We start from the raw sequence: 27,124 nt of genomic DNA, 5'->3' as shown, positions 1-27,124 counted from the left end.
TGTGTTAAAGGTATCAGTGCATTTATCACCACAAATGTACTAAACTAGCACACTAAGACTAGTTGTGATGTATAGGAAATAATCCAAAATGTGTTAACTTTGAGGAATATCTCATTTAGATCAGTAAATATAGTGGTAGGAGATTCTCTTCCTAGATGCATTTTCATTAGCCTTTCATTAGTCCAGCCTTTTGATGCAAGGAGACAATAACTTAAGATGAATAATCTTTTACTTACAGAAGAGAAATGCAAGAAATACTGACATCAGAGGAAGATCAATCTCTAGAGGCTGCTGAGGAGAAAGGTGAAAGTATGTACCATTTCACTTCTCTTTTATCTAATTATGTGTTTCAAATCATTTAGCAATTTGTTTTTATGCAGATTTTACAGTTTTGATTTCCTTTTAACATTCAGCATCTAGAAAAATGACTATTACTATCTTTGCTTCCTTCACTGATTCAGGCACTCATTTCTATATGTCATTCTTAATGGATATTACAGAATAGAGACATGTATTAAATCAGCCAGGGCAGTTACGGTTTTCAATAAATCTGAAGGACAGGACTCTCTTATCTCCTCTAGTAACTTTTCTAAGTGGGTTATTAACTGTCTTGAAACTTCCTACCCATCAAAAAAATCAGTATCCCCTCACAGGTTAGAAAACATTGTTAGAACTTAGCCAATAGCTAATAAGAAAATTGCAGAACTGTCTGATTTTCTTTTCTTCCTCCAAGAAGCTCAGCCTGAAGCAATTAAAGGGGAATGGAAATTATTTCAGGAGTGGCTCTCTTAATATGCATGAAGAATTGCTGAATCTGGTAGCAACATACTTATGAATTGCTGAATCCAGTAGCCCAGCAGAGGTGAGGCTGCTGCAGCTCCATGTCCCCAGGACCATGCAGTAACGCATCTGAGCATGTATTCACATTTCCCCTTTCATTCTCTTCTTACTCTATTATCCATGCTTGTTCTTCCCCAGTCCACTTCGATCCCTCCTTTTCCTTGCCTTTGGTCCTTCTCAGAAATGCCTCATAATATTTTAAGTCTCTCACAATCCCTAACTGCTTTTCCTGGCATCCCCTAATGAATCTCATGGCCTGTAGGCAGTAATCCCCCTCAGCCAGGGAAAGCCTCTCTGGTTGACTCTTCTCAATAGATCTCACAACCAGTCAATGCCTTCATCATCCTCTTATAGTGACCTTGAAGGGAGCCAAGTCCAGGTTATGTTTGTTCTAGTTAGGTTACTGGGGTTCCCCCACCTGTCATTGTTCCTCTAATAACATAAAAAATAATAGAATTATGTGTATTACATGAGGTTTCCCCTCTAATAACAATATTAATAAAACATTTTGAGTAAAGACTTTCTTATTTTGCTTCTTTCTGTATTGACAGAACCATATATTGTTTTTGTTTAGCCACTCTTTATTTCCTGTAAAGATCCTACTTTTATATCAGAATTGTGCTATACTTTGTTTCCAGCAATGAAAATATAATCGCTCTGGGCAGGAGTGAATAATCTGTGAGGACTGAGATTTTGGGGGCAGGCCCACTGTCACAAATAGGCTGGATTTTTGCACCTCAGACAATTCGGTCACTTGGGTTGACGTTTAGAATTAATTCCAGTTAGTTTCAACGTTTTTTGAACCTCTACAGTCAGAAAAGTTGCAGGGTTGTACTTTCCTTTTTGCCTTCTTTAATCGCTGCCTACTTTCTTAGAAGAATGTTGCTGTCTGATTTGGATCTGCTGTCAAGATGAAGTACCATGCATGAGTATCTGTCTCTACATTAATAACTAGGTTGGGGACTTCAGAGCATTTTCTTTCTCTGCTATGGGATCTCAAGTTTTCTCCATCATAGCCTAAATTAACACCTAAGGTTGGGAGCTGAAATAAAAAATTGAAGTACAATAATTCCCACCCTTTTTTTTTTCCTCAGCATTGGGGGCTTAGACTGCTATTATTGTCTTCCTTTGAAACATAACATCCTGGTTTCTGCAGAAAAATATTATCACCAAGCTTAAGTTCATTGTCAATATATCTCACATACACTTTCTTTTGTTATTTTACCTATATATAACAAGTCTGGGTCATAAAGGTAGTATAAGACAGACTGAATATGATAACATGCTTTTAATTTTTCATTAGGTAACATTTCATCTACTCTCTGAAAAAAAATACTCTAGCTTTGTAGGGGTCTTTAAATTACATATAATCTTAAAAAAAAATCTACATTATACCTTTGTATAGTTTCTAATAAAACACATAGCTCTTCTCCAGAGTGAATGAGTTCTAAAGTATTAAATATAAAGGGTTCTACACAGATACTCTATTATCTCAGTCTCAAAAAACAAAGTTCATCTTAGTTTTGAATATCTTACTAATTTTGATCTGAGTACATCAAAACAACAATTATTAATGACAGAAGTAATGTCATATACACACTTGTGCTCTTAACACGTGATATGTCCTTGTTCAGAGAAAATCATGTTTTCCTACGCCTACATTTGATTTCAGTAATCAAATACTGACTCACCAAAACACTTCAGTCATGCTGCTCTTAGCCTGACATCTGTTTTATTTCACATGCAGTGCCATCAGCACATTGACTGCAGCTTTTCTCCCATGTGACATATCTTTATGAAAATATAAATGAATGATATATTCACAGGTTTAGGGGTTTTAATATAGCAGATGTGGTATACAAACAAAAACCCAGAATAATACTCCAGAGCCCCACTCATGCTCTTTTGATGTCTCCTATATCATACATGGGAATGGTTCAAAGCTGCACCCCGGGTGGTTCAGACTGGGCTTTAGGAAGCATTTCTTTACTGAGAGGGTGGTCAAACACTGGAAGGGGCTTCCTAGAGAGGTGGTCAATGCCCCAAGCCTGTCAGTGTTTCAGAGGTGTTTGGACAATGCCCTTAATAACATGCTTTGACTTTTGGTCAGCCCTGAAGTGGTCAGGCAGTTGGACTAGATGATTGTTGTAGGTCCCTTCCAACTGAACTAGTCTAGTCTAGTCTAGTCTATAGAAATAAACGTGCATTTCAATAATTGCAATTTTGAAACCTCAGTGTGACATTGAAGTAACCGGGAGTGCTTCAGGACTGAACATATTCAAATTTATAATATCATTTGTATTTAAAAAGGAAAAAATGGTTCCAGTAATGAGCAAGCTACTTACATATGTCTTAATGAGAGTGAAAGTAAAAGGAGAAGGAGACTTGGGTAAATTTAACAAATGTATTTAAGTGAGTTAGGAAGCTAAGTTCAATGCTGAAAATGTCTGTTGAAGGTACACAAAGCAATTTATGTGGTAACTCTTGCTTGTAGTGTCTAGCTGAAAATTACAGCCTCACATCTTTTTTCATGTCCCTTGACGCAATTATTCTCAGCTTAAATTATTTTCAGGAATTTCTTACTGTATTTAAGCATTTTTGCTGCAGCTTTTGCATGAGTATGCATTTTATTTATACTAGGAGACAGCTATACGACTTCATGAGAATATATCTGAGGCATTGTAGAAGAGTTATACAGCTTCAGGTAGATCCATGGGTTCATTCATTTGGCATATTTCTTTCCTGCTACATTTTAGCAATAAAATATCCCATACAATTGATCTTATCCACTGAAGCAAACAGTTGTCATGGTTTAAGAATTTATTTTCTGTACTTTGTTTGGCAGCTCTGCTTTTCTGCCAGAGATTATCCCCTTCCTATAGCAAACTCAACTGGAGCCTATGTATGCCTATGCCTCAGTCACCATAGCTCAGGGTGGTGTGTTAGCACAACCCCATCTTCACTGATGTCTCTTCTGCTACCCTTGCTATTTGGGCAGAAGCTCTTGTGAGAAATAAAAGGGTAGCTGGAGCTAATAACTGCAGCCGTTGCCTCCCATGCTTGTCCTTCAGAGCTGTTAATATCAATATTTGTTATAAACTCTTTAACATTGATCCCACCCCCCCCCTTCTCGTATTACAGATGGTGGAGGGTTAAATCAATACCCATCTCTTTAGCTTTTATTTTATATTCTTGCTTTTTTATTTTTATCATCGTGTTAAATTCAGTAAGATATTTTAAACAACAACAAAAAATAAATCTAATAATAATTAAACCTGTACATGTTAGGACATTTCCTCTTTAGTCTTTGAAGAGAAATGCTTTTTGGAATCAATTGTAATTATAACATGTACCAGGCAGTTGATGTGTGCTCAGTCCTACAGCCCCTAAATAGATTTCCTTTGTTTTTCCTGGCTGGCTTGCATCCTGATTTGGTTTTTTCCTACCTCTAACTGGAGGCTTTTCAGTGAAAGAGTTTGAACAAGGACAGTTTATTAATCTGCAGACAAGGGACAGCAAACTCCTTGTACCAAAAACTTCAAAGCAAGCTGTAGTGATATTAACTTCACGGTTTGTTCAGTCTTGGAGCAAAGTCACATGATCTTCAAAGCCACTTTCTGCCCTCCTTCATAAGACAGATACAATAATTACATTCTAATTCCTGTAGTCACAACATTTTAGGCAGAGAAATTTCAAAATTTGAAACAGAAAGGTTATGAACAACTGAATTAGATCCCAAATACCTTTGGTTCTTAAATTTCTTTAGTCTCTCATTCAGAGAAATAAAGGCTAAGGAATATTGGTTTAGTAAAGCTATGCATTCCTTTGCAGGAAAAAAAAAAGAACAAAAGCCTATGATTAGAGCTATCAGCCTCTCTGAAAGTTCTTGTCACTTTCTGAACATCTGTATGAAAAAGGACATCTTCTTAATTTACTTTGTTTAATGTCTGTCCATCTATCTTCCTTGACCCTATCCAGCACCAGTCTTGTAAATTAAATCTCTTAAGTGTTTAGACACACTGTAAAAATTTAGACATGCTTCTGTACCACAGCTGTTTACACTGAAGTCTCTAGGACTGTCTGTGATTAAATTACGTATGTGTGTGAGAATTTGCATGTTGACAGCCTTAACAAAGTGTCTTCCATTTTGCACATATTTTTCTGCATGTCATTTTCCTTTTTGTGTATACTATGGATTCCTGAATTATTTATTACAGAGCATCAAAACTCATTTTGCTTGACTGTATTCCTGTATATATCAAAAGGAAATAAAGAACTAGAGTAAGTAAAGAATTTTCTCAATTTGACACATGCTAAAGGTTGTGGGTTTTTATCTGCTAACCATATAAGAAGATGCTTGTTTCCCAGATAAAGCTTTCGGATTCTGCATAAATCAAAATGTCAATGTTTTCAACCTAGTTTTCATGATGTTTGTGGTTTCTTTGCCAAAAGTAGAGATGTACATGAAAACAAATGCCATCATTTCAGATTTTAAAATACATTTTTGTTTAATATGATTTGAGTTTTGGGTAATCATAACATGTTGAGATCTACTAGTCGTGTTTTATTAATCTAACAATTGTCTAAGGGCATAAGCAAAACAAGGTTTGTAGGAAAAAGTAATATTCTTTATTGACCAACTGATACAGTCAGAAAAATTACACCAGCCTTTAGGTGCACAAACTCTTCTTCAAGACAGAAGCACTTCTGCCCAATACGAGCTGTTCTGTAGAACACCAAGTGCACTCTTTTGCAAGGTCTTGTTTTGGAGCGTAGTTTGAGCCCAGAACAAATAGATTATAATGAATGAAAAATATTCTTACACAAAAGCACTGAATTAAAGAAAGTATTTCTCCACTTTATTCACATTCATGTGACATTTGATAGATGGTCTGCCTTTCCCCACAGATCAGGTAGCTGATCTTAAAATGTTTTGGTCAGTATGCAATACCTGAGCATTAAAGTAACTAACTCCTTTTTTGCAGGTGATCAGATACAAGTTTTGCAGTGTGATCAAAAAATATCTTTAATTCTATAGTGCCTCCATCACCCCTCAATGGGTTTGTTAAAGTTACTAATGATTTTATTTGTGCCAACAGAATTTGAGGACGATGATGAGCAGCTTCCACCTGAAACTGAACAAATGCCCCAGAAACAGTCCAGTGACTCTGCAGGTTATAAAGAAGAATCTAAACCTACAGGTTGGTCTTGTAGCATATATAATCTCTGTTACTTGCTAGTATCAGGAATTGTTTGCCTTCCTTTTCTGCAAGCTTTTACTATTTTTGAAAATTGGCTGTGAATATCATTCCTTACCTTAACTTTTTTCTTTTAAAGAAGTTTATAATGGAATAGTCAGGTTCAAGTTATTTAAACACTTATAAATGCAATTAAAGGCATGTTGTTATTTCCTGCACCAGGTATCTGCACTTTGATAAACAAGATCCCACTATTGTCTCTACTGCCTAAATACTAAATTAATAAATGGAAATAACAGATAAAGTGAGCATTGCTGAAATTCCAGGCTGACATAACCTCTTGTATTCCAAAACTCATGATCACTCTCTACAGGATGAAGTGATAAGGGAGGGAAATAAGAGGAAAAAAAACTCTAGAAAGTCACTGTCATGGATTGCAACCCCCCCAAAAAAAGAAAAAGTAGAGAGAAGAAAATACCAGGAAAAAATGGGGGGGAAAAAAACAGGAAAAAATCAAATCACAGTATTCGCAAACGCCTACATGTGGTTTTAACAAACCCCAGTTCTACAGACCATTTTAAAATTAATATTATATCCACATTAATCAGAAATTACTAGTCCATTCCCTGTGGCAAGGGATCTTGGGAAAAATGGGAATGGATGAATTTTAACTTTGGATGTGAATGATCAAAATATGTCTTGTATTTTCCTTAGTCATCTGTTGTCCTGCTATCAGTTTGCTAGATTTCACACAGAGTCATGTTTTCTTCTTTTTGGTATAAGGTAAAATTCTGCAGCACATGGAACTCCATAGAACCATAAGCTAATGAAAAGATATACGAAATCCTATAGCCTTCTCTCAAAAACCACTTTGAAGGCAACTCATCTTTAATAGATGGTCTGGTCTAGTTTTTAAAATATACATTTTAGCTTTTATCTACTAGAATTTTTAGAATAAGTTAAAGTCCAAAAGAGAAATATATCCAACATAAACATTTTATTTTAAATAGCAAGTTGTTAAATATACACATTTTTATGCATTAGAAAGAATCAACTTAATCTGTAAACAGAACTGCTTTTTTTTCCAAACACTATAAATTAGCACGCACAATATAAATTTGTCTACCAAGTACATTTCACTGTAATATGCTGAAAATTATTTGGCAGCATATATTAATAAGTAAGTAATGAAAAGTCTGTATAAACAAACTACATGGTGTGTTTCAAAAAGACAAATGAAAATACATAATGAAATACATATCTGTTCCAAGGAATGGAAGTGTCACTGTTATCCTACATTTTGTCTTTCTGTTTATTTTGATAGTTAAATTCTAATGACGAAGACATGCTGGCTTCTGGTGTCTCTGTCTCAGCTTTGGCAGGGTTTGAGAGGGAAGGAAAGAAGGAATTTTTTTCATCTTTTTTGTTGCTGAATATGGGCTGAGGGCAGAACAAGTCATATCTAATACTAACAGAACACTGGAAAAAGAAAAAGATATTAAAGCCTTTCCTTCCCCAGCAACTCACTTTGAGAACGTGGGGGCAGAAAGCCTTTGAGGATTGTTTGTCTCTATGGTAACTATGCTCAGTAAAAGCAAAGAAACAGAGAGCAAAAGAATATAAGAGATTGCCATATAGGTATTCCCTGAGAAAGCTCCAGATTTAGGGCTGGGGAGGATTGTTTCCTATCCCCTCTGTGATAAGGAAAAGAAATTAAGAACAGCACTGTTAGACCGCCACCTCCTCTGAAGAAAACTTGTTTGCATTTTTAGAGCCATTTATTTTTAAACAATTACTGTCTTCTCAAGTATTTGTCTTGAGTATGTTTCTTATTTCTTTAAAAATACCTTCTCACTGTAAATCACCTCTGCAAGCAGAACTATTATAATGTATCTAATGCCAAAGGTACAGCTGCATTACTTAAATAAAATTATTTTCAGTATTTTTCATCCCTGAAACCCAGTTTGGGACTAGTCAAATGCCAGGGAGGCAACATTTTTGTCATAATAAGGTTCAAATAACTGAACCCAAACCAAATAATGTTTGGGTTGCCCAATTTTTGGGTTGTCCCTTTTCCCTAGGAATGTTTTTGTTACTTTTCCCCTCTTTCCAGGGGAAAAATTTCTCCACTTCACTTAGGCCTGTGTAATCTATTTAAAAGCTCTGTAAGTATGTAATAATTGCTGCTGGATAAGTTTCCTCAACCAAGAAAACTCTCAGAGAGAGGTAATCTGATGGAATTATATGCCTAGAGTAAAGAATCAAAGCTGGAACACATGCTGGTCCATCATTTGCTAAATATGGCCTATCAGAAGGGGTGTAACATGGATTGTAAATTCCTGAGATTAAGGTTCATATGGGAAGCATTCTATCGAGTGGAGTTGTTACCATGGTCAATATTCTGTCTCAGATGATGTCAAATATTCATTTAAATCCATTATTCTGCTTGTATATTTCCAAAGTTTCATGACCTACTCGGGACTGAGAGGTTTTTAAAGGGCAGGACTATAAAAGATGATCTATTGAAGGCTAGATCCAGACAACACACATTACCATCTTCCATACGTTATTGCTTTGAATAGGGCTGTGGTTCACAAGGCAGCACATGTGATTTCTACAGTGTGAATGTGCCAGGGATAACACATGGAAAAAGCAGTTAGCGTAACCTAGTTATTGATGTATCCTTTGCTTATTTTCTTAAAATCTGTGTTCCTAATGGAATCATCATTACATAATGCATTAGAGCTGCCCAAATTTAAGCAGATTTTACCTGGCTACATCTCTGTCTCATTTGGAATACATCACTGCGGAGTGCAACATAATTAATTGTAGCATTTACACAACATCTTTTAATGTACATGAAAAGGAAGGTATTTTCATGTTCCTATTCAGAATCACAGCAAGAGACAGAAGTGTCATTGCAGGGGATAACTAATGTAATGACATATATAGAATGAATGTGTAGTTTAGTAAAATGCAAATGTTTATAAACATCTTCAACAAAAAATTAATTTCTAATTGAAGATCAGACTATTTGAAATCTGCAAAGTGTTACTGCTTAATGACATGCCCTTGTGCACTTTTGGTTTATGTTTAGACTAATAATCATTCAAGTAGAGAGAAGGTTAGCCACTGAGGTGTCAGTGTGATGGTGTGCTGTTCAAAGCTGGAAAAAAAAAGGGGGGGGGGAATGCATTAAGTATTCTTTGTTATAAAAGATCACAAAAATACTTGCCAAAATCGTTATTTGTTAACCTATTGTTTTAAAATGTCTCAATTAAAATAAAGTTTTGCAGTTCATCTTGGGGACAGAATGTCAGGACACTGTGAGGGCCAACTGCTCCCAAAGAAACAGGGAGCTGGCAACACAGTGCGGTGACACGGCTGTCAGGACAGGCCCTGGTCCCACCACCCCAGCCAGGAGTGCTGGGCACCTCCCTGGGGATAGGGTCAAGCTGAGGCCAGGCTGGGATGTCGGCCCATGGGTGAGCCCAGCTCTGCAGAGCCCGTGGCTGGGCAGGGCAGGGGGGAGCTGGAGACTGGCCCTGCTGCGGCATTGCTGGGGCAGGGGCTGACAGCCCCAGGGGGGTTTACCTGGGGTCCTGAGCCCTGGGCAGGTGGGGGGAGCCCCGGAGGCCCGGGCAGGGACAGCCAGGCCCGGGGGTGTCCTCAGGTCCCTGAGCCAGCTTATGAACTACTATAGAGGGCCTGATGTATTTCAAATCTTAGTTTGTCATATATATATAGTAGAGGTAAATGGGGGAATTGAGACAGTCATAGAATCATAGACTCATAGAATGGTTTGGGTTGGAAGAGACCTCAAAGATCATCTAGCTCCAACCCCCCTGCCATGGGCAGGGACACCCTCCACTAGACCAGGTTGCCCAAAGCCCCATCCAACCTGGCCTTAAATGCTTCCAGGGAGGTGACATCCACAACTTCTCTGGGCAACCTGTTCCAGTGCCTCACCACCCTCACAGTAAAGAATTTCTTTCTAACATCTAATCTAAATCGACCCTCTTGTAGCTTAAACCCATTACCCCTTGTCCTGTCACTACAGGCCCTTGTAAACAGTCCCTCACCAGCTTTCCTGTAGGCCCCTTCAAGTACTGGAAGGCTGCAATTATGTCTGCCCGGAGCCTTCTTTTCTCCAGGCTGAACAATCCCAACTCTCTCAGCCTGTCCTCACAGAAGAGGTGCTCCATCCCTCTGATCAACTTCGTGGCCCTCCTCTGGACTCTCTCCAGCAGGTCCATGTCTGTCTTGTACTGGGGCCCCCAGAGCTGGACACAGTACTCCAGGTGCAGTCTCACAAGAGCAAAGGGGCAGAATCACCTCCCTCGATCTGCTGGTGACACTTCTTTTGATGCAGCCCAGGATACAGTTGGCTTTCTGGGCTGCAAGCACAGATTGTCAGCTCATGTTGAGCTTCTTGTCCACCAACACCCCCAACGCTTTCTCCTCAGCACTGCTCTCAATCCATTCTCCACCCAGCCTATAGTCGTGCTTGGGATTGCCCTGACCCATGTGCAGGACCTTGCACTTGGCCTTGCTGAACTTTGCATGGGCCCACCTCTCCAGCCTGTCAAGGTCCCTCTGGATGGCATCCCTTCCCTCCAGCATGTCGACCACACCACACAGCATGGTGTCGTTGGAAAACTTGCTGAGGGTGCACTCAATAATTTGCTGAGGGCGCGCTCGATAAAATAAAGTTTCAGCCTCATAAGTGGAAGAACAAAATTCTTAAAAGCACCTAAATATCTAGAAATTTACTATATATCTAGAGGACTAGACGTTAAGACCCAGACCCGTAAGGAGATGTGAACATCACAGTGCCCAGAACTGCCATACTAACTTTTAAGTGCCTGGCTTTTTATATGGAATTAAGGGTTGTAGAAATAGGCACAACAAGTAGCAAACTAGGAAGGGACCAACCTTAGGGAGCCATGAAGGAATGTCAAAAGGAGGCATGTATTTGAAAGCCTGCATTTTTTAAAATTTGGCCAGGAGTCCCTGAATCTTTGGCCATTAACTCACTGGAGGCAGGGCACTGGCTTGCTTGCTTCTAGAAGACAGTAGTGGCACTGACCTTTGATAAAATAGCTTTATAGGTAGCTTAGCCATCCAAGTCAGAAAAATTTGTTACATGTATTCCTTGTCCTGCAGGCACACACATATCCCAGCTGCTATTGACACTTCCAGACAACGCTTTAGTTGGTAGCATGTTAGATAAAAGTCAGGCCCCATCTCTACTCTGACCATTATGTTTAGTCCTGTTTCCTGCTGAATCTTACTGGTACCTATTCACTGAAATCCACCTACATTGTACTTAGTGATAGCATTTTTTGATCTGGCTCTATTTTGGAAATTAAATGTGGTGTTTGTGGATTTGTTCAACAATCCACAAGAGAAGATTGAGAGACATTCATTTCTGGGAGAAAATACAAGTTTTCTTAAAGAAGAAAACTGTAACACGGCAGTATAACTCTTCATGAGCCAGAAAAATTGTTTGGATTTTTCAGGTTAGGGCAAACTCAAAATGAAGGTTACAGTCCTGCAATTTCACATAGTGAGCACTGGCCTGCTTAATGCCAGGAAGTAACCATAAAACACTGTTTTTTAATGTTTTTGGTTTCTGTATTTTTAAGAAAATGGTCAAAACTTTTAACATATAAGGCATTAAGTAAGTCTTTAATTTTTAGTAATACCTCTCCTTTTGATGTGTAGGGAGTTACATAAGGAAAAATAGTAGTAATGGTCCTTTTTTGTAAAAATCAGTAGAAGTTCATTGAAATAGGCTGAACCTGTTGTTGCTTGTGTCAAAATCTGTTCCTACTCTTTCAAATTCAAAACAAGACAGAAACAAAAAGAGGAGGGGAAAATGATAGCAAAGTAGAAAATCACTCCATCCGCTGTTCAAGCTCTTTCTTGCAGCTTCATTTCTGGCAAGAAACAAACACAGCATACACTGTAAGTCCCAGCAAACTTATAGTACTATCAGACCATTTAAGTCATTGCTCTCAACTGCTTTTCTGTGTTAGCTGAAGGCACTGATGTCAGACTTATTAAACAGTACACAAAGGAAAAATGATAAGACAAAGAAGAAAATCAGGGCTGAAAATTATATGAGTGCAGGGAATGGGACGAACAGCAACACCACCACATTGCTGCTGCTGGAGACTGTTCATGATTTAGTAAGGACAAGGTGGTGATAGCATCATCTAGGTGCCTCTGTATCTTCTAGCTGAGATGGAACTTTGTCTCAGGACCTTCAGGGCCTAACAATGTCTAAACGGATAGTAATTGCAGCCCTAGGAACCAATGAGTATCTTTCTCCTTTTCTGTTAATGTGTCAATATCAAGGTTTTAATTCAATATCTGCTGTCTATATCAAGTTTTTAATTCCCTCTGGCTTCTTCAGCAAAACAGATGGCAGTAGAAGAAACTATCCCTTTGTTATTTTGCTCACCAAGTATGGCAACACATTTGGTATGGTTTTGTCATGTTTACCATGAGTAGTACCTGTGAGTTTCTTATTTATATGAATGCATTCTTTCAATCTCTAACTTCTGTTTACTTTTCATGAGACAGTGTTAGGAGCCAGGCTTAGACTTCTCTGATCTTAAACTATTGACACTACAAATTTCTGCACAATGTATCTTAAGAGATTAAAGCCTTTTCTTTCCCTTACTCATTAAACAAGTTACTGTATGTAGACATGGCTTCATTAAAGCCAAAATTTTTTGTGAGAGTTTCTCAGTTCAAGTATCCACAGAGGGAAGTCATGCTATAACTGGGTTTTTTTAATTTTTCATTTGTTTATTCATTCATATTTGCATTACTATTATTATCATCATTTATATACTCCGTGTCCTGGAGTGTATTGACTGGCAGATGGGATTTACATCCACAGTCTTTATCCTTTTATAACTATCTAGTCTCCTGAAAAATGGGTTACACTTTTGCATCTCATTGTTGGTACTTCTTAGAATTACTCCACAAATACATACAACTGTATTGTGTCATAGCACCGGTAATTTGGGTTCTGTAGGTCATAGGTATAACATGCCTTTGTCTGCAAAAGTAAGCATATTCTTAAGATCCCTATAAGTGTATACCTGAGAAAGTGCAGAGGGAACAGCACACAAAGTCATGCTCCAAGGACATGGTAAGCCTAGGCTGCTGCTACTTGCAGGGGCTTTGCCAGTAGCGTAAGAGAAGCTGTTCCTGAGAATCCTATAACCCAGTGACTTTCAAGTATGATGCAACTCCTCTATTTTTTAGGAGGACTTTCAGCCTTCACACCTGCATCTTCTCCCTACACTCAGTAGGATAAATAGAGGCAATATCTATTTCTTCCAGGATGATGCATTATCATAGTAATTTTAGCATGCTGAATCATTTCACTAGGAAGAGCCAAAATGTCTCAACAGATAACTTATTCTAAATGGGAATTCTTAGTATTTGAAAACAACTTTTAAGACTGAAGAAGTACAAATACATGTTTCAAGTATTGTTATGTTTGGAGTTTTTAAAATTATTATCAATGAGGAGAAAAAGAATTTTTCTTTGAAATTGGCACCAATTCTTTTATGATATTCAGTATATTTTTAATGCATATATAGTGCATAAATTATGCCATTATCTGCTGTAAATTTTACTTTTTCATTACACATGCATGACCAAATTGTCTCTGAATACATAACAGATAATATCTTCATTAATTTCTGTACATTTATAACAATGCACAATTGGAAAGATGCATTCATAACTCTTAAGAGGCCTGGTTTAGTGGTTAAATCACAGAAATTAGGCTTGAAAGTCAGAAGAAATTAATTCCTTTTTTCAATTCTGTGGCAGGCTTGGTTGTGAAATGGAAGTATTCCAGTTCTCTGAGCAAATAGATCTAAATTTCAAGCTGTTTAACACCCACAGTTTCTGTTTCATATAACTGGCAAAAATTTGTTCAGTATCTCTGCAAAGATTAAATATTAGGTATCCAGGAATAAATTACAGATGACTTTTAAAAGGTGGATCATAATCTCTGCACACCTGACATAGAAACATAGAATAGTTTGGGTTGGAAGGGACCTTTAAAGGTCATCTAGTCCAACCCCCCTGCAGTGAGCAGGGACATCTTCAACTAGATCAGGTTGTTCAGAGCCCCTCCAACCTGACCTTGAATGTTTCCAGGGACCGGCCATCTACCACCTGTTCCAGTGTCTCACCACCCTCATTGTAAAACATTTCTTCCTTACATCTAGGCTAAATCTACCCTCTTTTAGTTTAAAAACATTACTCCTCGTCCTATCACTACATGCCCTACTAAAAAGTTTGTCCCCATCTTTCTTATATGCTCCCTTTGCATATTGAAAGGTCGCAATAATATCTCCTTGGAGAGTTTTTTCCTCCAGGCTGAACAACCCCAACTCTCTCAGCCTTTCCTCACAGGATAGGTGCTCCAGCCCTCTGATCATCTTCATGGCCCTCTTCTGGACTTGGTCCAACAGGTCCATGTCCTTCTTGTACTGGGAACCATGGAGCCATGTATTAATAGACTGGGTCCGTCTGTTTCTTCCAATATCACTGCCCGCAACTGGAAGGAGAGAGGAAAAAATAACCTGTGCACCAGATTCCCTCACCAACCGTCACAAGGCCCTGAAGTCTCTTGTGATTGCCCTTGGACTATGCATTGTGTCCTCTGCCACTCACATGGAAGAGCAGTAATGGGTAATAGTCAAAGGGCCATACCAGGCTAGGAAGTTTCCTAGGGATGTCCTTAACCCAGGCCCCAGTGAGGCAGCAGACTTCCCTGAAAGGAGGGTCTGTCTGGCATATCGGACCCTCTGTTCCTCTCAGAAGGGAGTCACCTACAACTATAACCTGCCTTTTCTTCCTCCTGGAGGTGGTTGTGATACGGGGGGGGTGGGGGGGTGGGGGTGGGCCTTTCTGATCCTGGCAACACCTCTGGTGTAAATGGACTGTCATCCACATTATCCATCTTTGCAGAAAGAGTCATTATATTTATTTATGTGCTGATTTAAATAACCATGTGCAAATTTAGTTAAATAATTAGATCTTGTTTATTTTCCTGGAGAAACATCAGTATATACTATATTAACATAATGAATTTGGCATTTTCGAAGTGTCTTTGTAAACTAATAATATAATAATTTATAACTGGAGGGGGGAAGCAGCATTAAAAAAATATTTAAGGAAAATAATCCTAAAGGATAATGATAATTTTTAAATACAAAACATTTTAGAGGAGCATTGCCTTCTATGTACTATTTGATTTTCAGAAATCATACTACCTGAGTTTACACAAGATGATTTTCCAGAAATACCAGAAATGGAAATAATTAATAGGAAGATTGACCTTTTCATTCATGACTGGGAAACAGTGGAGTCAGAAATCAAGCAGTCATCTCTAGTTCAGGTTGTTGTTTTAGAGATCGCTGAGCAAACTCCAGAAAGTCTGCTTAATCAAACTGTGCTGGTTATGGAAAGTAAGTAATACTGTTTATGTGATTTACACTTAACCTACTGAGAGGGATTTTGGAGAGCTTGTATGATGAATATATCTGGGGGGAAGGGTGGTGTGTGTGTAATTATACTCAGTTCTGTATTACTCACATGAAGTGGGAACAGGACATGCTGTGTTATGTGGTTGAGCTGAAAAGCACACTAGCAGCCTTTAAGACATAGGAAGAGTGGCAAATATATATATTCAAAAAATATATATATGGCTCTACAAATATGTACATAATACGTCCCTAAACATTCTGACAGCGCATTTCCCCAGTTACTTGCTCTATCAGTTCATGTCAGGATACTGGTTTGAGAAATGGAAAGATAACAAAGGTTCACTGAATTACAATACTCATTGAAGTCAATGAGACTTTCAGGGTGTGTAATAATCTAATCTACCCACCTGCACAGATTGTGTTTCAAGACTGGATTTTTAGAGTATTGATTTTTTTTTTTTTTTTTTTCAAATTACCTTTCTTCACTTGTGTGCTCAAATCTCTAACAATTTTGAGTACTGGATAAATAATATCAATACTACATTTTCCCAATCATTACTACAATGCAAATGTTTTATTAACCAAAACATCTATTGCGTTAGCTTTATAATCAAATAAAATGTGACTGATGATTTTCCCAATGAAAAATAGGAAAAAACTGTTGCAAACAGTAATGGCACTATTTGCATGTGTTTGTATAATACTTTTGTACTACAAGTTCCCATTGAAAATACCAATTTACTTCAACCAAAAAAACCCAGTAGAATTTCCATTTTTGTAGGAAGCAATATATTAATTCCTACATCCAGGGAGAACATTTTGTTCTATGAGTAGGAGAAATGCAATATACAGTTGGCATGATTTGCTTTCACATATGTACTTACTTTTATGGACAAAGAGAATGTATTCTGGCATAGCCAAATGAAAAATATTGAAACAGAAAAAGAAAATTAACCTTTTCAGAACCTTTTAAATATCACGGTTGGGAACTATCTGCTGAAGACTTAGATGAGGAAGCAGAAGATCTAGCTGCTGAAGGGGAAGATGAAGAAGTTGAAGAGGAAAATGAAGATGAAGAAGTAAGCATGCTGGCTTTGTCTATTTATGCTTTTGTTTTAACTCATTTATTTTCAGTTTGAACATAACCCCAGAGAAGTCAGATTTTGCGTGATCCAGTTTCAGCCTTCTTACAGAATAAATATCAGCATATGCTTCAAGAATACTTTAATTGTATTCCTACGTTCTGGCTGATAGTAGGTTTACTCCAACAAGAAGCGTAAATACCCCATGCTAATAGAGAGAATGAATGCACCTAGTTTTGCCAGATGGCAAAGAGAGGTTTTATTAAAGAAACAAATGTGAACTTTGATTTCTGATTCTGTGAACCATCATGTAAACATCAGAAGATGCAGCGTCCTAATGTGCAATCCTCTCTTTCATCTCAGCTACTGATAATTTTCAAACACCCACTTTAATGAAATTAAAGGTCTAGCTCCATCTTTCTTCTATTTTCATCCTATATTGGAAGACTCCCATCCCCAAATTTAACAGTACAGGATATCCATATACTGTACTGGAGCAGTATTGCATAGATTTTTTAGAAATTAATTTTATTGGATAAGTAATCTGACTTTATAATACCAGCTCTCATTGCCTTTTCGGAAGAGGTCTACTTCTGCACATTTATAAGCAACAGAAAGTGAGTTTCAAGAACACAGCAAGAAAAGATTTTCTCATAGATACTTCTAGCCTAATTTTGGTCTTCAACAGCTAACTATGATATTATAATTTCAAATTTAAAATTGTCATTCTTTTCTCAATAATTCTCTCACTAGATTGGACAGTTTGTTTTCTGACTCTGAATCTAAAATGTGTGTATTTTCATAGACTTATATTCAGCTTTCAAACTATCTTGATAATACCATTCTCATTCAATGCTCAGTTGATGTATTTGACATTACTTAACCTGATCTACTTGACCTACTTAATCTAAGTGAACTACTGAATTCAAATAATTTTGAAAATTTTCATAATATTTTCAGGATGAAGAAAAAACTAAGGAAAAGAAAAGGCACATGGGAGACACAAAACACTTTTGTCCAGTCAGTCTGAAAGAGAACTTTGTCCTTTACCCAGGACTCTATGAACATGCAGCTAAATATCAAGAAAAGATTTATTACTTTTCAACCTCTGAGTACAGAGATAAATTTTTGAAGAACCCTGAGGAGTATGTGGCTCACAATGAACCAATGCAAGTGAGAATCTTCAAAATTGTTTAAAGCAGATAATTACAGATTAAAATCACTACTTTCCATTCCCATTTATAATTGTTTATTATTGCAGATTTTTTCTGGGTAACGAATATATCTGGCAAGTCCTTGAAACAAATAAAACACATTGCTACCCTAGTGACTTTTTAGTGTACATTTAAGTTAGCACAATGAATTAATGGTGCAAATAAAGCAGAAAAGAGAGGAAGATTATAAAGGCTTAAACCATAATCGTAAGATGTGATTAGCAAATCACACATATTGGGGTTTTTTTACTATCTTTAATTCCTTTTCTTGTAAGTGGAGGAAGGGTAAAAGAAGGGAAGATTTACCAGAATTGTCTAATGAAGTTTCATTTTTACCTACTGACATCAACTGCTGTAGTGTATTTGTTCAGTATTTCCAGAGAGCAGGTAGTCTGTTTGGAACAGCAATAGAAAGCCTGCAAAAATTAAAATACAAAATTATGTGACTGTTTTTGATGCAATTTTTATAATTATATTTTGGAAGTGAAAACCAGTAGAAGGTGCACTGTAGACTCCGAATTGCTACAAAATATTCCAATTTTTTCTTAAAGGCTCCTCCTTTACGGGTGTGCTTACTTGGGACTCACGGAGCAGGTAAAACTACATGTGCACGACAGATAGCAGACAAATTAGGCATTTTCCATATTCAGTTTGAAGAATATCTACAGGAATTGATCTTACCCAAAACTAAAGAGAAAGTTGGGCCTCATTTTGATGAAGAACCCGAAGAAGATGACAATAAAATGCCAATTCTACCACAGAAGCTAGAAGGCTTCTCTCAGACCACGACTAAAACTGAGACCAAAAAAAGCAAACAGGTAATAATCTGATCTTTTTTATGTGCATACACAAAATAACCATTTTTAGACTAGAATAGGAATTTCCTATAAAATTCTATCTTGGTATGTTAAATATTAAATTATTTACTTGATGAAATTTGGAAATAATAGTTCCTGACAATGTTTTCTTATGAATGCCACAAACATTCTTCAAAACATTTCCAAGAATTATGTATAGGTTTTTTCCTAAATATTAAAGATAGATGCTAAATGGGGCAAAGAAGACAAACTAAGGGAAAAATAACGAAGGTCAGAATAATAATGGGAAGGTATGGCTTCCTTCAAGTATTTATAATGTGCAGGTTCAGTCTGCTGCATGTGCTCCAATTGCACAGGAGTTTAGAAATGTTCACCAGCAGTGCTCTCTGCACTCTCATGGAGCAAAAGAATAGAATGCCTCTACCAGCCCTTCAGTCTGATCGTCCCTTGTCAAAAAATCAGAAATATTTCAGTGTTCGTAACAGGGTAAGTTAGTATTTTTTTAATATAGTAGGTTTTGTAATCTGCATTGTAGTGTTATCTTTGTCTATTGGCAGCAGAGTTTTGAACCAGAAAAAACCTCTTAAGTAGCATAAAATATGCCTTGTCATTAAAGAACTGTTTCAAAAAACCAGGTATTTGTGATACTGGCAAAACAATTAATGAATGATAGTTTTCAGAAAATTAGTTCTTTTTCTTAATCAGACTGCATACTGGTTCAAAATTGTTATACATTCTAAACCCCATCTCTTACAGGGTGTAACTGCTCTGAACAATAAACATTTACATAAATATTTATAAGGAGAGAGTGATTTCTTTTCTTAGAGAGTGATATATTGGGAAAAACAGACCAGGTTTCAACACAAATGAATTCTTCTCTAGACAGCAATGGATATGGTAAAAGCTGTTATTGTGTGGAGAAGTCTCAACACAGGTACACAGCATATAAATCTTTCAAAAGATGCATAGTACAAAGAAATTTAAAATCTACCTCCTAGACAATACAAACAAGGGTTTATCCAACTCTCAAAGCTCCAGGAAGAAATAAGTTCCTGCATCACATTCCAAGAGCCTTTTTTTGTGTGCTGCTGCTACCTGCCATGTTCCTTCAAGTTACCAGTCATCAAAGACCTTCAAAGGCTTCCTATTACAGGATCTAAGGAAGCATGCAGGAGAGGAAGCAGGTACAGAGGAGGCATACAGAAAAAACATCCAGGAACAGTATTAGGAAGATGAACACTCAATGGAAGTGGAAACTAGGGAGGGATCTGAAGGGTAGCGAGAAGAATTGCTACAGGAACAATTTGTACAGGAACAGTAGAAAAAGTAAGACCTAGAAAATATGAGTCTGCCACTGAGTGGGGCAGGTGACCTTTTGATGAAAGATACTGAAAAAGCTGAGATGCCCAATGCCGCCTTCACCGTAGTCTTTACAAGTACAGTCTAGTTTGTGGCCTTCTAGGTCTGTGTGCCTAATAGGAAAGCACGTGTAAAGAGTGGTACTACTCACAGCAGAATAGGATCAAATTTCAGATCATTTGTGTAATCTGGACATATACAGGACAATGGGGTGCATTCACAGATGCCAAGAAAGCTGCCAAAGGTGCATTCAAGGCCACTCACTATTGTCTTGAAAAGCCAGGGAGGTCCCTGATAACTGGAAGGTAGTGTTCCTGATGAAATAATAGAAGAGCAGGTAATACTGGAAGCAAATGCTTCAACACAGAGAGTACAGAGCAAAATCATGGATGTCAGAACAAAAATTCTGGCTTTCATCAGTTAAGTCTAAGAGGAGGTTCTTTTGGCAAGTCAGTTTACAACTCGGTCATCACAGCTGAAAACATGGCAAGTGTTCCTGGCACTGATGGTTATGGCTGGCTCTCACTCAGCTTTATTTTTTTGGCGTCAATACATGTCTTACACAAAGGCACTTCTGTTAGTATTTTTTCCTCCTCATCTTTTTATCTGCTGGTAAACAATCTTCTTCTACATTAGTATTTTTTTCTCACATTTCTTGTAAAGGACTTTATCTGATGGCAAAGCATAGCTGATGGAATTGTAGTTCAGTTTAGAAACTCATTCATTAATCCATGCACAAGACTCTAGAGGAAAAGGTTATGGACTCCCTAAGCATTTTTCTGAGTATGATTACTACCAGACCATCCTGCTATCCTGTTTTTCACTGACCCACTACCTTTCCAAAATAATTTCATTTAATTTCCTTGGTATCATTCTCTTTCACTTTGGCACAAGACACTAGAAGCATATTTATCAAAGCTTAAGGTAAATGTCAGCTATAATATTCACAGCAAAAATATTAAAGGCAAACAAAACATACCGTGCAGTCTTGGAAGTTTAGCAAAATTCTGTCATCCTGGTTGTTTTAGTATGTGTCAACCAAAGCCCTTGCAGCACTGACAGGTCTGGGGAGTAACCTTGTCCTTCGAACCACCACTATGTGGGGCGTCCTCTTTTCTGTACCCAGAATATACATCTCATGTTTCTTTTCTTTTATGAAATAAATTTACATATTCTGAAAAAAACCCAGTTTTTCACAAGAACATAACAGCTAGATTTGGCATTTGAATGCTCTGCATTTGGCTAGTCATTAGTACTACTACTGCTCTGTAGAACAATGTTATCTTTCTGATTTCTGGTCATGTGCCCATACCCAGTAACCTTACATATCTTTCTTTGACATCTTTCTTTGGATTGCATCAACAGATAAAAGTTGCTTGTAAAAAGTAAAGAAACCCATTCTGATGTACAGCATAAGAACATGTATAACTAAGTGGAAAAGTTCTTGTAGGCACTTAGGAGAAACTGTGATCATTTCTGTTTGTGAATTGAGCATATGTATAATACTTAACACTTGTGCTTGGGTTTAGGTTTCATTAAAACTCATACAGCAGCAATTGCCCAAACTCTAGGGAAGAACCCAACCCCAAGCAGGTGGAAAATATCCCAGAATTTATAATGTAGTACAGTGAAATATGACAAATTATTTTACTTTGTTTCTGCTGGTTTAAATCAAATGAAGACAGTACCTTACTTAGTCAAAAAAATAATAAATGTGTTGGGTAGGTCTTTCTTTCTTTCTGGGGTTTTTAAATTTTTTTTTTTTTGTGGATTTTCTTTGTATAAAGGAAGTGGAGTTAACTGATGAGGAAGAAGCAATCAAAGCAAATCTAATGGATAATGAGGCACTGCCTCCAGAAGTCCTTGATAACATTGTTCTTGACTGGTGGAGGAAAGAGCCATTCCGGTAAACGTAATTAGAATCTCTCTTTTTTTTAAATTAATCTCAGGAAGTATATCATCCATTGTATCCACAAATACAAATAACTATTGCAGAGATTATTTCAATGCTCTTATACTTCTTATGACCTACCTCTCAGTCTTGGTTTTGTTGCTCTATTTTGATTGATACGTTCACAGTAACATAATGTCTCATGTGCTTTACACAGGACTGGACAAAAGTACTTAGTGCATTTGAATTGGATTAAATCTCCTGAATAGCCAAGTAGTTTTTGTGGGTTTACAGGATAGATATGTAAATAAACCTTTTATGTTTTCATGTAATGAATAAACATGGAGAGCTGTAACTATTGGTTTCCATGTATTGTAAATATTGTGCGGAAAGCAAAGCCAAAGTATCAGTGGTCTCCAAAATAACACAGAATATGGTCATCTTGTGGATTCATCACAATCTGCACTCCAGTGATGTGTCCACAACAGACTTCCTTTCATATCAGAAAGTACATCCATAACACTGTCATAAATGTGGATTATTGTTGCATAAATAAATAAGATCATCAACTCCTAGAAAGCAGACTGGCTTTTTAGGATGTAATTTCAGCAGGGAAAATCCCTTTTTCCACATCCTATCTATTCCATTCATTTCCGTCCAGATCATACCTGCTGGCAGCTTGACCATTAGATTTCCATTCGTAACAGTAGTAGAAATGCCTTAAAAAGAATAAACAAGATCCTCAAATAAACTTTTGTCCTGTCAGCCCACAGGTAGGGGACAACATTCTCTTAATGGTGTAAAAATAGGGACATCAGTTTTAGGATAAAAGACAAAAAAATTACTCAGCATTACACATAATGTGATATTATATTATATTATATAAATTCAGTTTCATCAGGGACTGTATAGCAGAAGAGAACCTTCATCACAATATATATCATGATCAATATCCTCCACCCAACTTTTCCCTACAGCATCCAGGACCACCTGTTCTTCCATCCATTCCCACTCCTTGTAGCTTCTTTGGTTTTCTGCAGTTTTACAACGTTTCCTATTAAGGTCTAAAGTAATAAAGAGAAATATTAACTTCTTATTAACATAACATTCAGCTTTGCAGAACTACTTATCTAATTTGAGATTGTAAGAGCTCCAAAAGGCCATAGGGCTTTCCAGACATATCTGACCTGTTTTTAATAGCTGCAGAAAGGGAGATGTAGGTCATGCTGAGTGGCAAAATTCTCTCTACTAGACAAGAAACTGTCAGGAATTTCTGAAAAATAAATTTTCAGGTGACAAGCTTTCTGTGGCAGATGTTACCAAAGTCATGTTTGGGGCAGCTTCTATTTTTTTGAGAGCAGTGGCTAAGAACTACTGTTTTTAGAGTCACACAGGCAATACTGAAGACATGATTTATTTTGGTTTTTTAAAGTTATTTTAAATAATTAATCTCTGCACATTAAAACATCAGAAGAAATACATTTGTTAGTACACCAATTAAAATACATAGTGAAGTATCAGTTTTACATTTTCAAAAGATAATACCTTAAAATATTTTTTAAGTTTACGCTTAACATATATTTAATAAGAGAGTTTAACATTTTTATCAAATTAATTGCATTTCCACTGTGTTGCAGTTTAAACTATATTGTGTAATGATAAATACTTTATTTTCCAATTAGGTCCACAGGATTTATACTGGATGGTTTCCCTCGTACTTTAGATGAAGCCCAGTATTTTTCAGAACGAGGACTCTGTCCTGATGTTGTGGTTTATATTCAAGTAGAAGAAAATGACGTTCTTGACCGTCTTTTTCCTCCACGTCTGAAAAAATGGAAAGAAAGACAGTATAAAAAAATGGAAAATAAAAAGAAACTGAAAGAATTGAAAGCAAAAATAAGGGTGAGTTTTCAGTCCTGTCTACTTTTTTGCAATTTCAGCAGCACAGGTCTGAACACAGATTCTAAAACTCCCAAAGCAGTGAAGAGCACACAGAGAAACAGCTATGGGAGCCAGGAGATACAGCCCCACACATTCAGAGCATTCCTAGATTTTCCATAGGAACCAAAAAGAATTTAGGACTCCTTTCCTCATCTGTGCAATTAATTTGTGCAGCAGTTTAGATATCTTGCAGACCAAGAAAAATGTCTGACAGAATGCCAGACATCTGGAAAGTCCTGGACAAAAGGCAACTAGATGGAGAGAGTGAATATGGCTATAAAAAATTAAATACATAGCTCAAGCATGGTATTGCTGTTGCTTCCTGAATTCCCTGAGCATGGGTTATTGAGCTGATCTGCATCCCCCATAGGTACTGGATGGTGTATGTGTCTGTGCTTCCAACCATGATACTCTGCACAGAAATGTAATAGCACTAAGGCACATTCTCGATGCTGTTGCAGCTGCACAGTCTCCCATTTGAACAAAGCTGTGCCTACTACTGAACAGGTTACAAGTTACTTGAAGTAACCTGAAGCCTCTATGCAGACACTTACAATCAGCACATGCAATATATTCAAGGTTCCTAAGTTTCTATAAAGCAAGATAAAGTACTTCACACGTACTATCAGAAAAGGTCTGAGCGTAAGTTACTACAGAGCAGCTGACGCACAGGAAGTCAGTACAACAGAATTTGGGACAAGGCTCATATAATACCAGTGAGCTTTCTGAACTGCTTGTGCCAGAGGTTGGCTCTGAGAATGCATATAATCTAGGAAAGTTAAAGTATTTTTTCAATTTAGTCCTTTGTGATGCAAGTTGGAGATCTTGCTGGAAAAGGTGCATGCTAGTGACCAGCCTACACTGCTGTACTAAGATCACCCCTGTAAGCAGTGACTCTGATAATTCAAGTGGCAAATACCTGTGTTACGGATCATAGGGTCCAAACTTCTAATGAACAGTGTAGGCATAAATATGGCTCCTGACGACAAAGGAAAATAACAGGTTCCTATTTAAAATACATACACAAAACAGTGATACAAATTGATAAAGGCATTAAGAAGTAAGGAAAGGTCAGAATCGGGATTTCCTGAGTAACAGTAATTTGGTATTTGTGCTTATGTGTATTGCAATATAGCTTTTAGTTACACATTGAGTATTTTTCCATAGCATCCAGTTGATGAGCAAGTCAGATGGTCCTGTGAGAATGCAGCATAGCTGGGTGTACTGTTATCCCTTTTGTTACTAAAGCTGGAGGATGTACAGAGAGTTTGGGAAAAGCAGACAGACCAGTTGAACGCTACCCTAGTTTCCTTCTCCACTGAAAGAAGCTGGCAAAAGGATACTGAGAGTAATGAGTACACCTGCAGTGCCATGTTGTTCAGGAACACTGGAGTTTAGTCACAAGAGTAGAGAAAATTAGTTTGTGCATAGTTTCTTGCTACTCTGCTTAGAATGCTCTGGTATCCAGGCCACTTCGCTTGGAGTTAACATGAATTTCTAAAATTGCACTATTGCCTGCATGTTGACATACTCAGTTTTTCTGATCTCAGTTCAGGTGACAGCATCACAGTGTGCAAGAACACCAGTTACAGGTTGAATCCCCAGCAACCCCATTGGCCTTACATAGAATGCTTCTGCATATTACTTCTGAGTTAGGGTTTAGCCATCAGGTATTTGACATGTACCTACTGAGTATGTATGGGGGACTATATTTCAAACGCTTGTAACTTGGTCAAAATTGGGCAGTTTTAAAACAGGCATAGGGAACAGCACACATTTAATACTATGCTCAGTCACCCCTTTGCCAAATGGCAGAAACCACCTATAAGTTTAGAAACTCTGTAGCTTACCAATAAAAATATTAGAATATTTTCAGTGTGATCAGAATCACAGTCTTTTCCCCCCTACCCCAATCTCAATGTCAGAAGTTGCCAAGTTAGCTTTACTAAAATTTACTTAAATGTTCACCTAGTAGAGAGGTATATCTGGTCTGCAAATTTGTAAGTTGCACAGATAGTATTTTTTAACATTAGAAGCAACTAGAAACAGAGTTGTAAGGTGGAAAGAACAACATTGATTCTAGGTCATATTACCAATACTCAGAGCAGAGCTTTTATGAGCAAATATCATTGTCATCTTACATCTTTTTTTCACTAACAGGATGAGAGGATTGCTAGAAGAAGGGAAGAACTTTCAGCAGAACGAAAACAAAAGAAGCAGGAGGTAAGAAAACAAGCTAACAAAAAAGATTTTAAATAGCAGTGTTGCATTCATATCTTAGAAATTTCTCAGTCACAGAGTTTTCAGGGCAATGTAGAATAGTAAAAATGTGATAGATTATCAGAAACTTTCAAACTACTTTAAAAATAATTTGACATTTAAATTGTTTTAGAAACTATTGACTCATGAACACTAAAAACAATTTTTGAAGAATTCTCAATATGTGCTCCAATTCAGCAAAACACTTAGGAATATGTTTTATGTATCTAATTTGTAAGCATAAGAGTAGCCCCACTAATTGCAATTAAGCATGTGTTTTAAGTACTCTGTCAAATCCATGGTTAATCCAGAATAGGATTGCAGTAGGATTTCTGCCCAATCTCAATGACATAGCATATTTATAAATGCATTAATGTACTACTTGACTGCTCATGAAACTCAGTCAACTACACTTCCAGCTAACAAGCTTGTTTAAAACAAAGTCCTGCCAAACTACAATACCATGTATGCAAAAAATATTCCTCTTATCAAAACCGCAGTGTAGCACTTCAGTTTTTTAAGCACTCTTGGAACTGGTACAGCACTTCACTGTATGCATTATGCAATACTTCTGTATTTTTTTCTGAAATATGATTCTCAAATTTACTAGATTTTTGCTTATGATAAAGGATACCCCAAAATGAAGTCTTGTTGAATTAATGATTTTTCTAATTTAAAAAGAGACAGGAATACCATAAGTTCCTTCAAAACATCTGTATCATAGACATGACACAACAAAATATTTTACCTTTATAGGCTATAGCAAATAAGGAGCATTATGAAGCCACTGAGGAGGAAAATGAGAATGAAAATGAAGATGTTGAAGCTATACTTGAGGAAGAGTTATTAGAAGAAGAAGAAGAAGAAGAAGAAGAAGAAGAAGAGGCTGAAGAAGAACAGGAGATCAATGCTGTTGACCGCATACAAAACGAAATTGCAGAAAAGTTTGGTTCAGAAATAGAAGATTTACAAGGTGTACAGGTACCTAATCTACT

At 37.1% G+C, this 27,124-nt stretch overlaps 1 protein-coding gene and 1 long non-coding RNA gene across 2 annotated transcripts in view; one reads left to right on the top strand and one right to left on the bottom strand.

Annotated features, from left to right (window-relative positions):
• Positions 1-27,124, top strand: part of AK9 (adenylate kinase 9) — a 77,102-nt gene that overhangs the window by 32,786 nt on the left and 17,192 nt on the right. Inside the window, exons 18-27 of the mRNA XM_075747860.1 lie at positions 239-303; positions 5,940-6,041; positions 15,341-15,547; positions 16,529-16,644; positions 17,608-17,820; positions 18,413-18,679; positions 21,826-21,944; positions 23,612-23,831; positions 26,031-26,093; positions 26,886-27,110. Of these exons, the coding sequence (XP_075603975.1) occupies positions 239-303; positions 5,940-6,041; positions 15,341-15,547; positions 16,529-16,644; positions 17,608-17,820; positions 18,413-18,679; positions 21,826-21,944; positions 23,612-23,831; positions 26,031-26,093; positions 26,886-27,110 (1,597 nt within the window). The remainder of the gene's footprint in view (positions 1-238; positions 304-5,939; positions 6,042-15,340; positions 15,548-16,528; positions 16,645-17,607; positions 17,821-18,412; positions 18,680-21,825; positions 21,945-23,611; positions 23,832-26,030; positions 26,094-26,885; positions 27,111-27,124) is intronic.
• The window catches only part of LOC142600973 (uncharacterized), a 20,897-nt gene continuing 17,400 nt past the window's right edge, over positions 23,628-27,124 (bottom strand). The window contains exons 4-5 of the long non-coding RNA XR_012834502.1: positions 24,790-24,876; positions 23,628-23,753 (exon numbers count right to left, since the gene is read on the bottom strand). This is a non-coding gene — a long non-coding RNA (uncharacterized LOC142600973). The remainder of the gene's footprint in view (positions 23,754-24,789; positions 24,877-27,124) is intronic.

The sequence above is a fragment of the Balearica regulorum genome, chromosome 3 (assembly GCF_011004875.1).
Source record: "Balearica regulorum gibbericeps isolate bBalReg1 chromosome 3, bBalReg1.pri, whole genome shotgun sequence".
Lineage (NCBI taxonomy): Eukaryota > Metazoa > Chordata > Aves > Gruiformes > Gruidae > Balearica > Balearica regulorum.
This window is presented reverse-complemented; position numbering and strand designations above follow the sequence as displayed.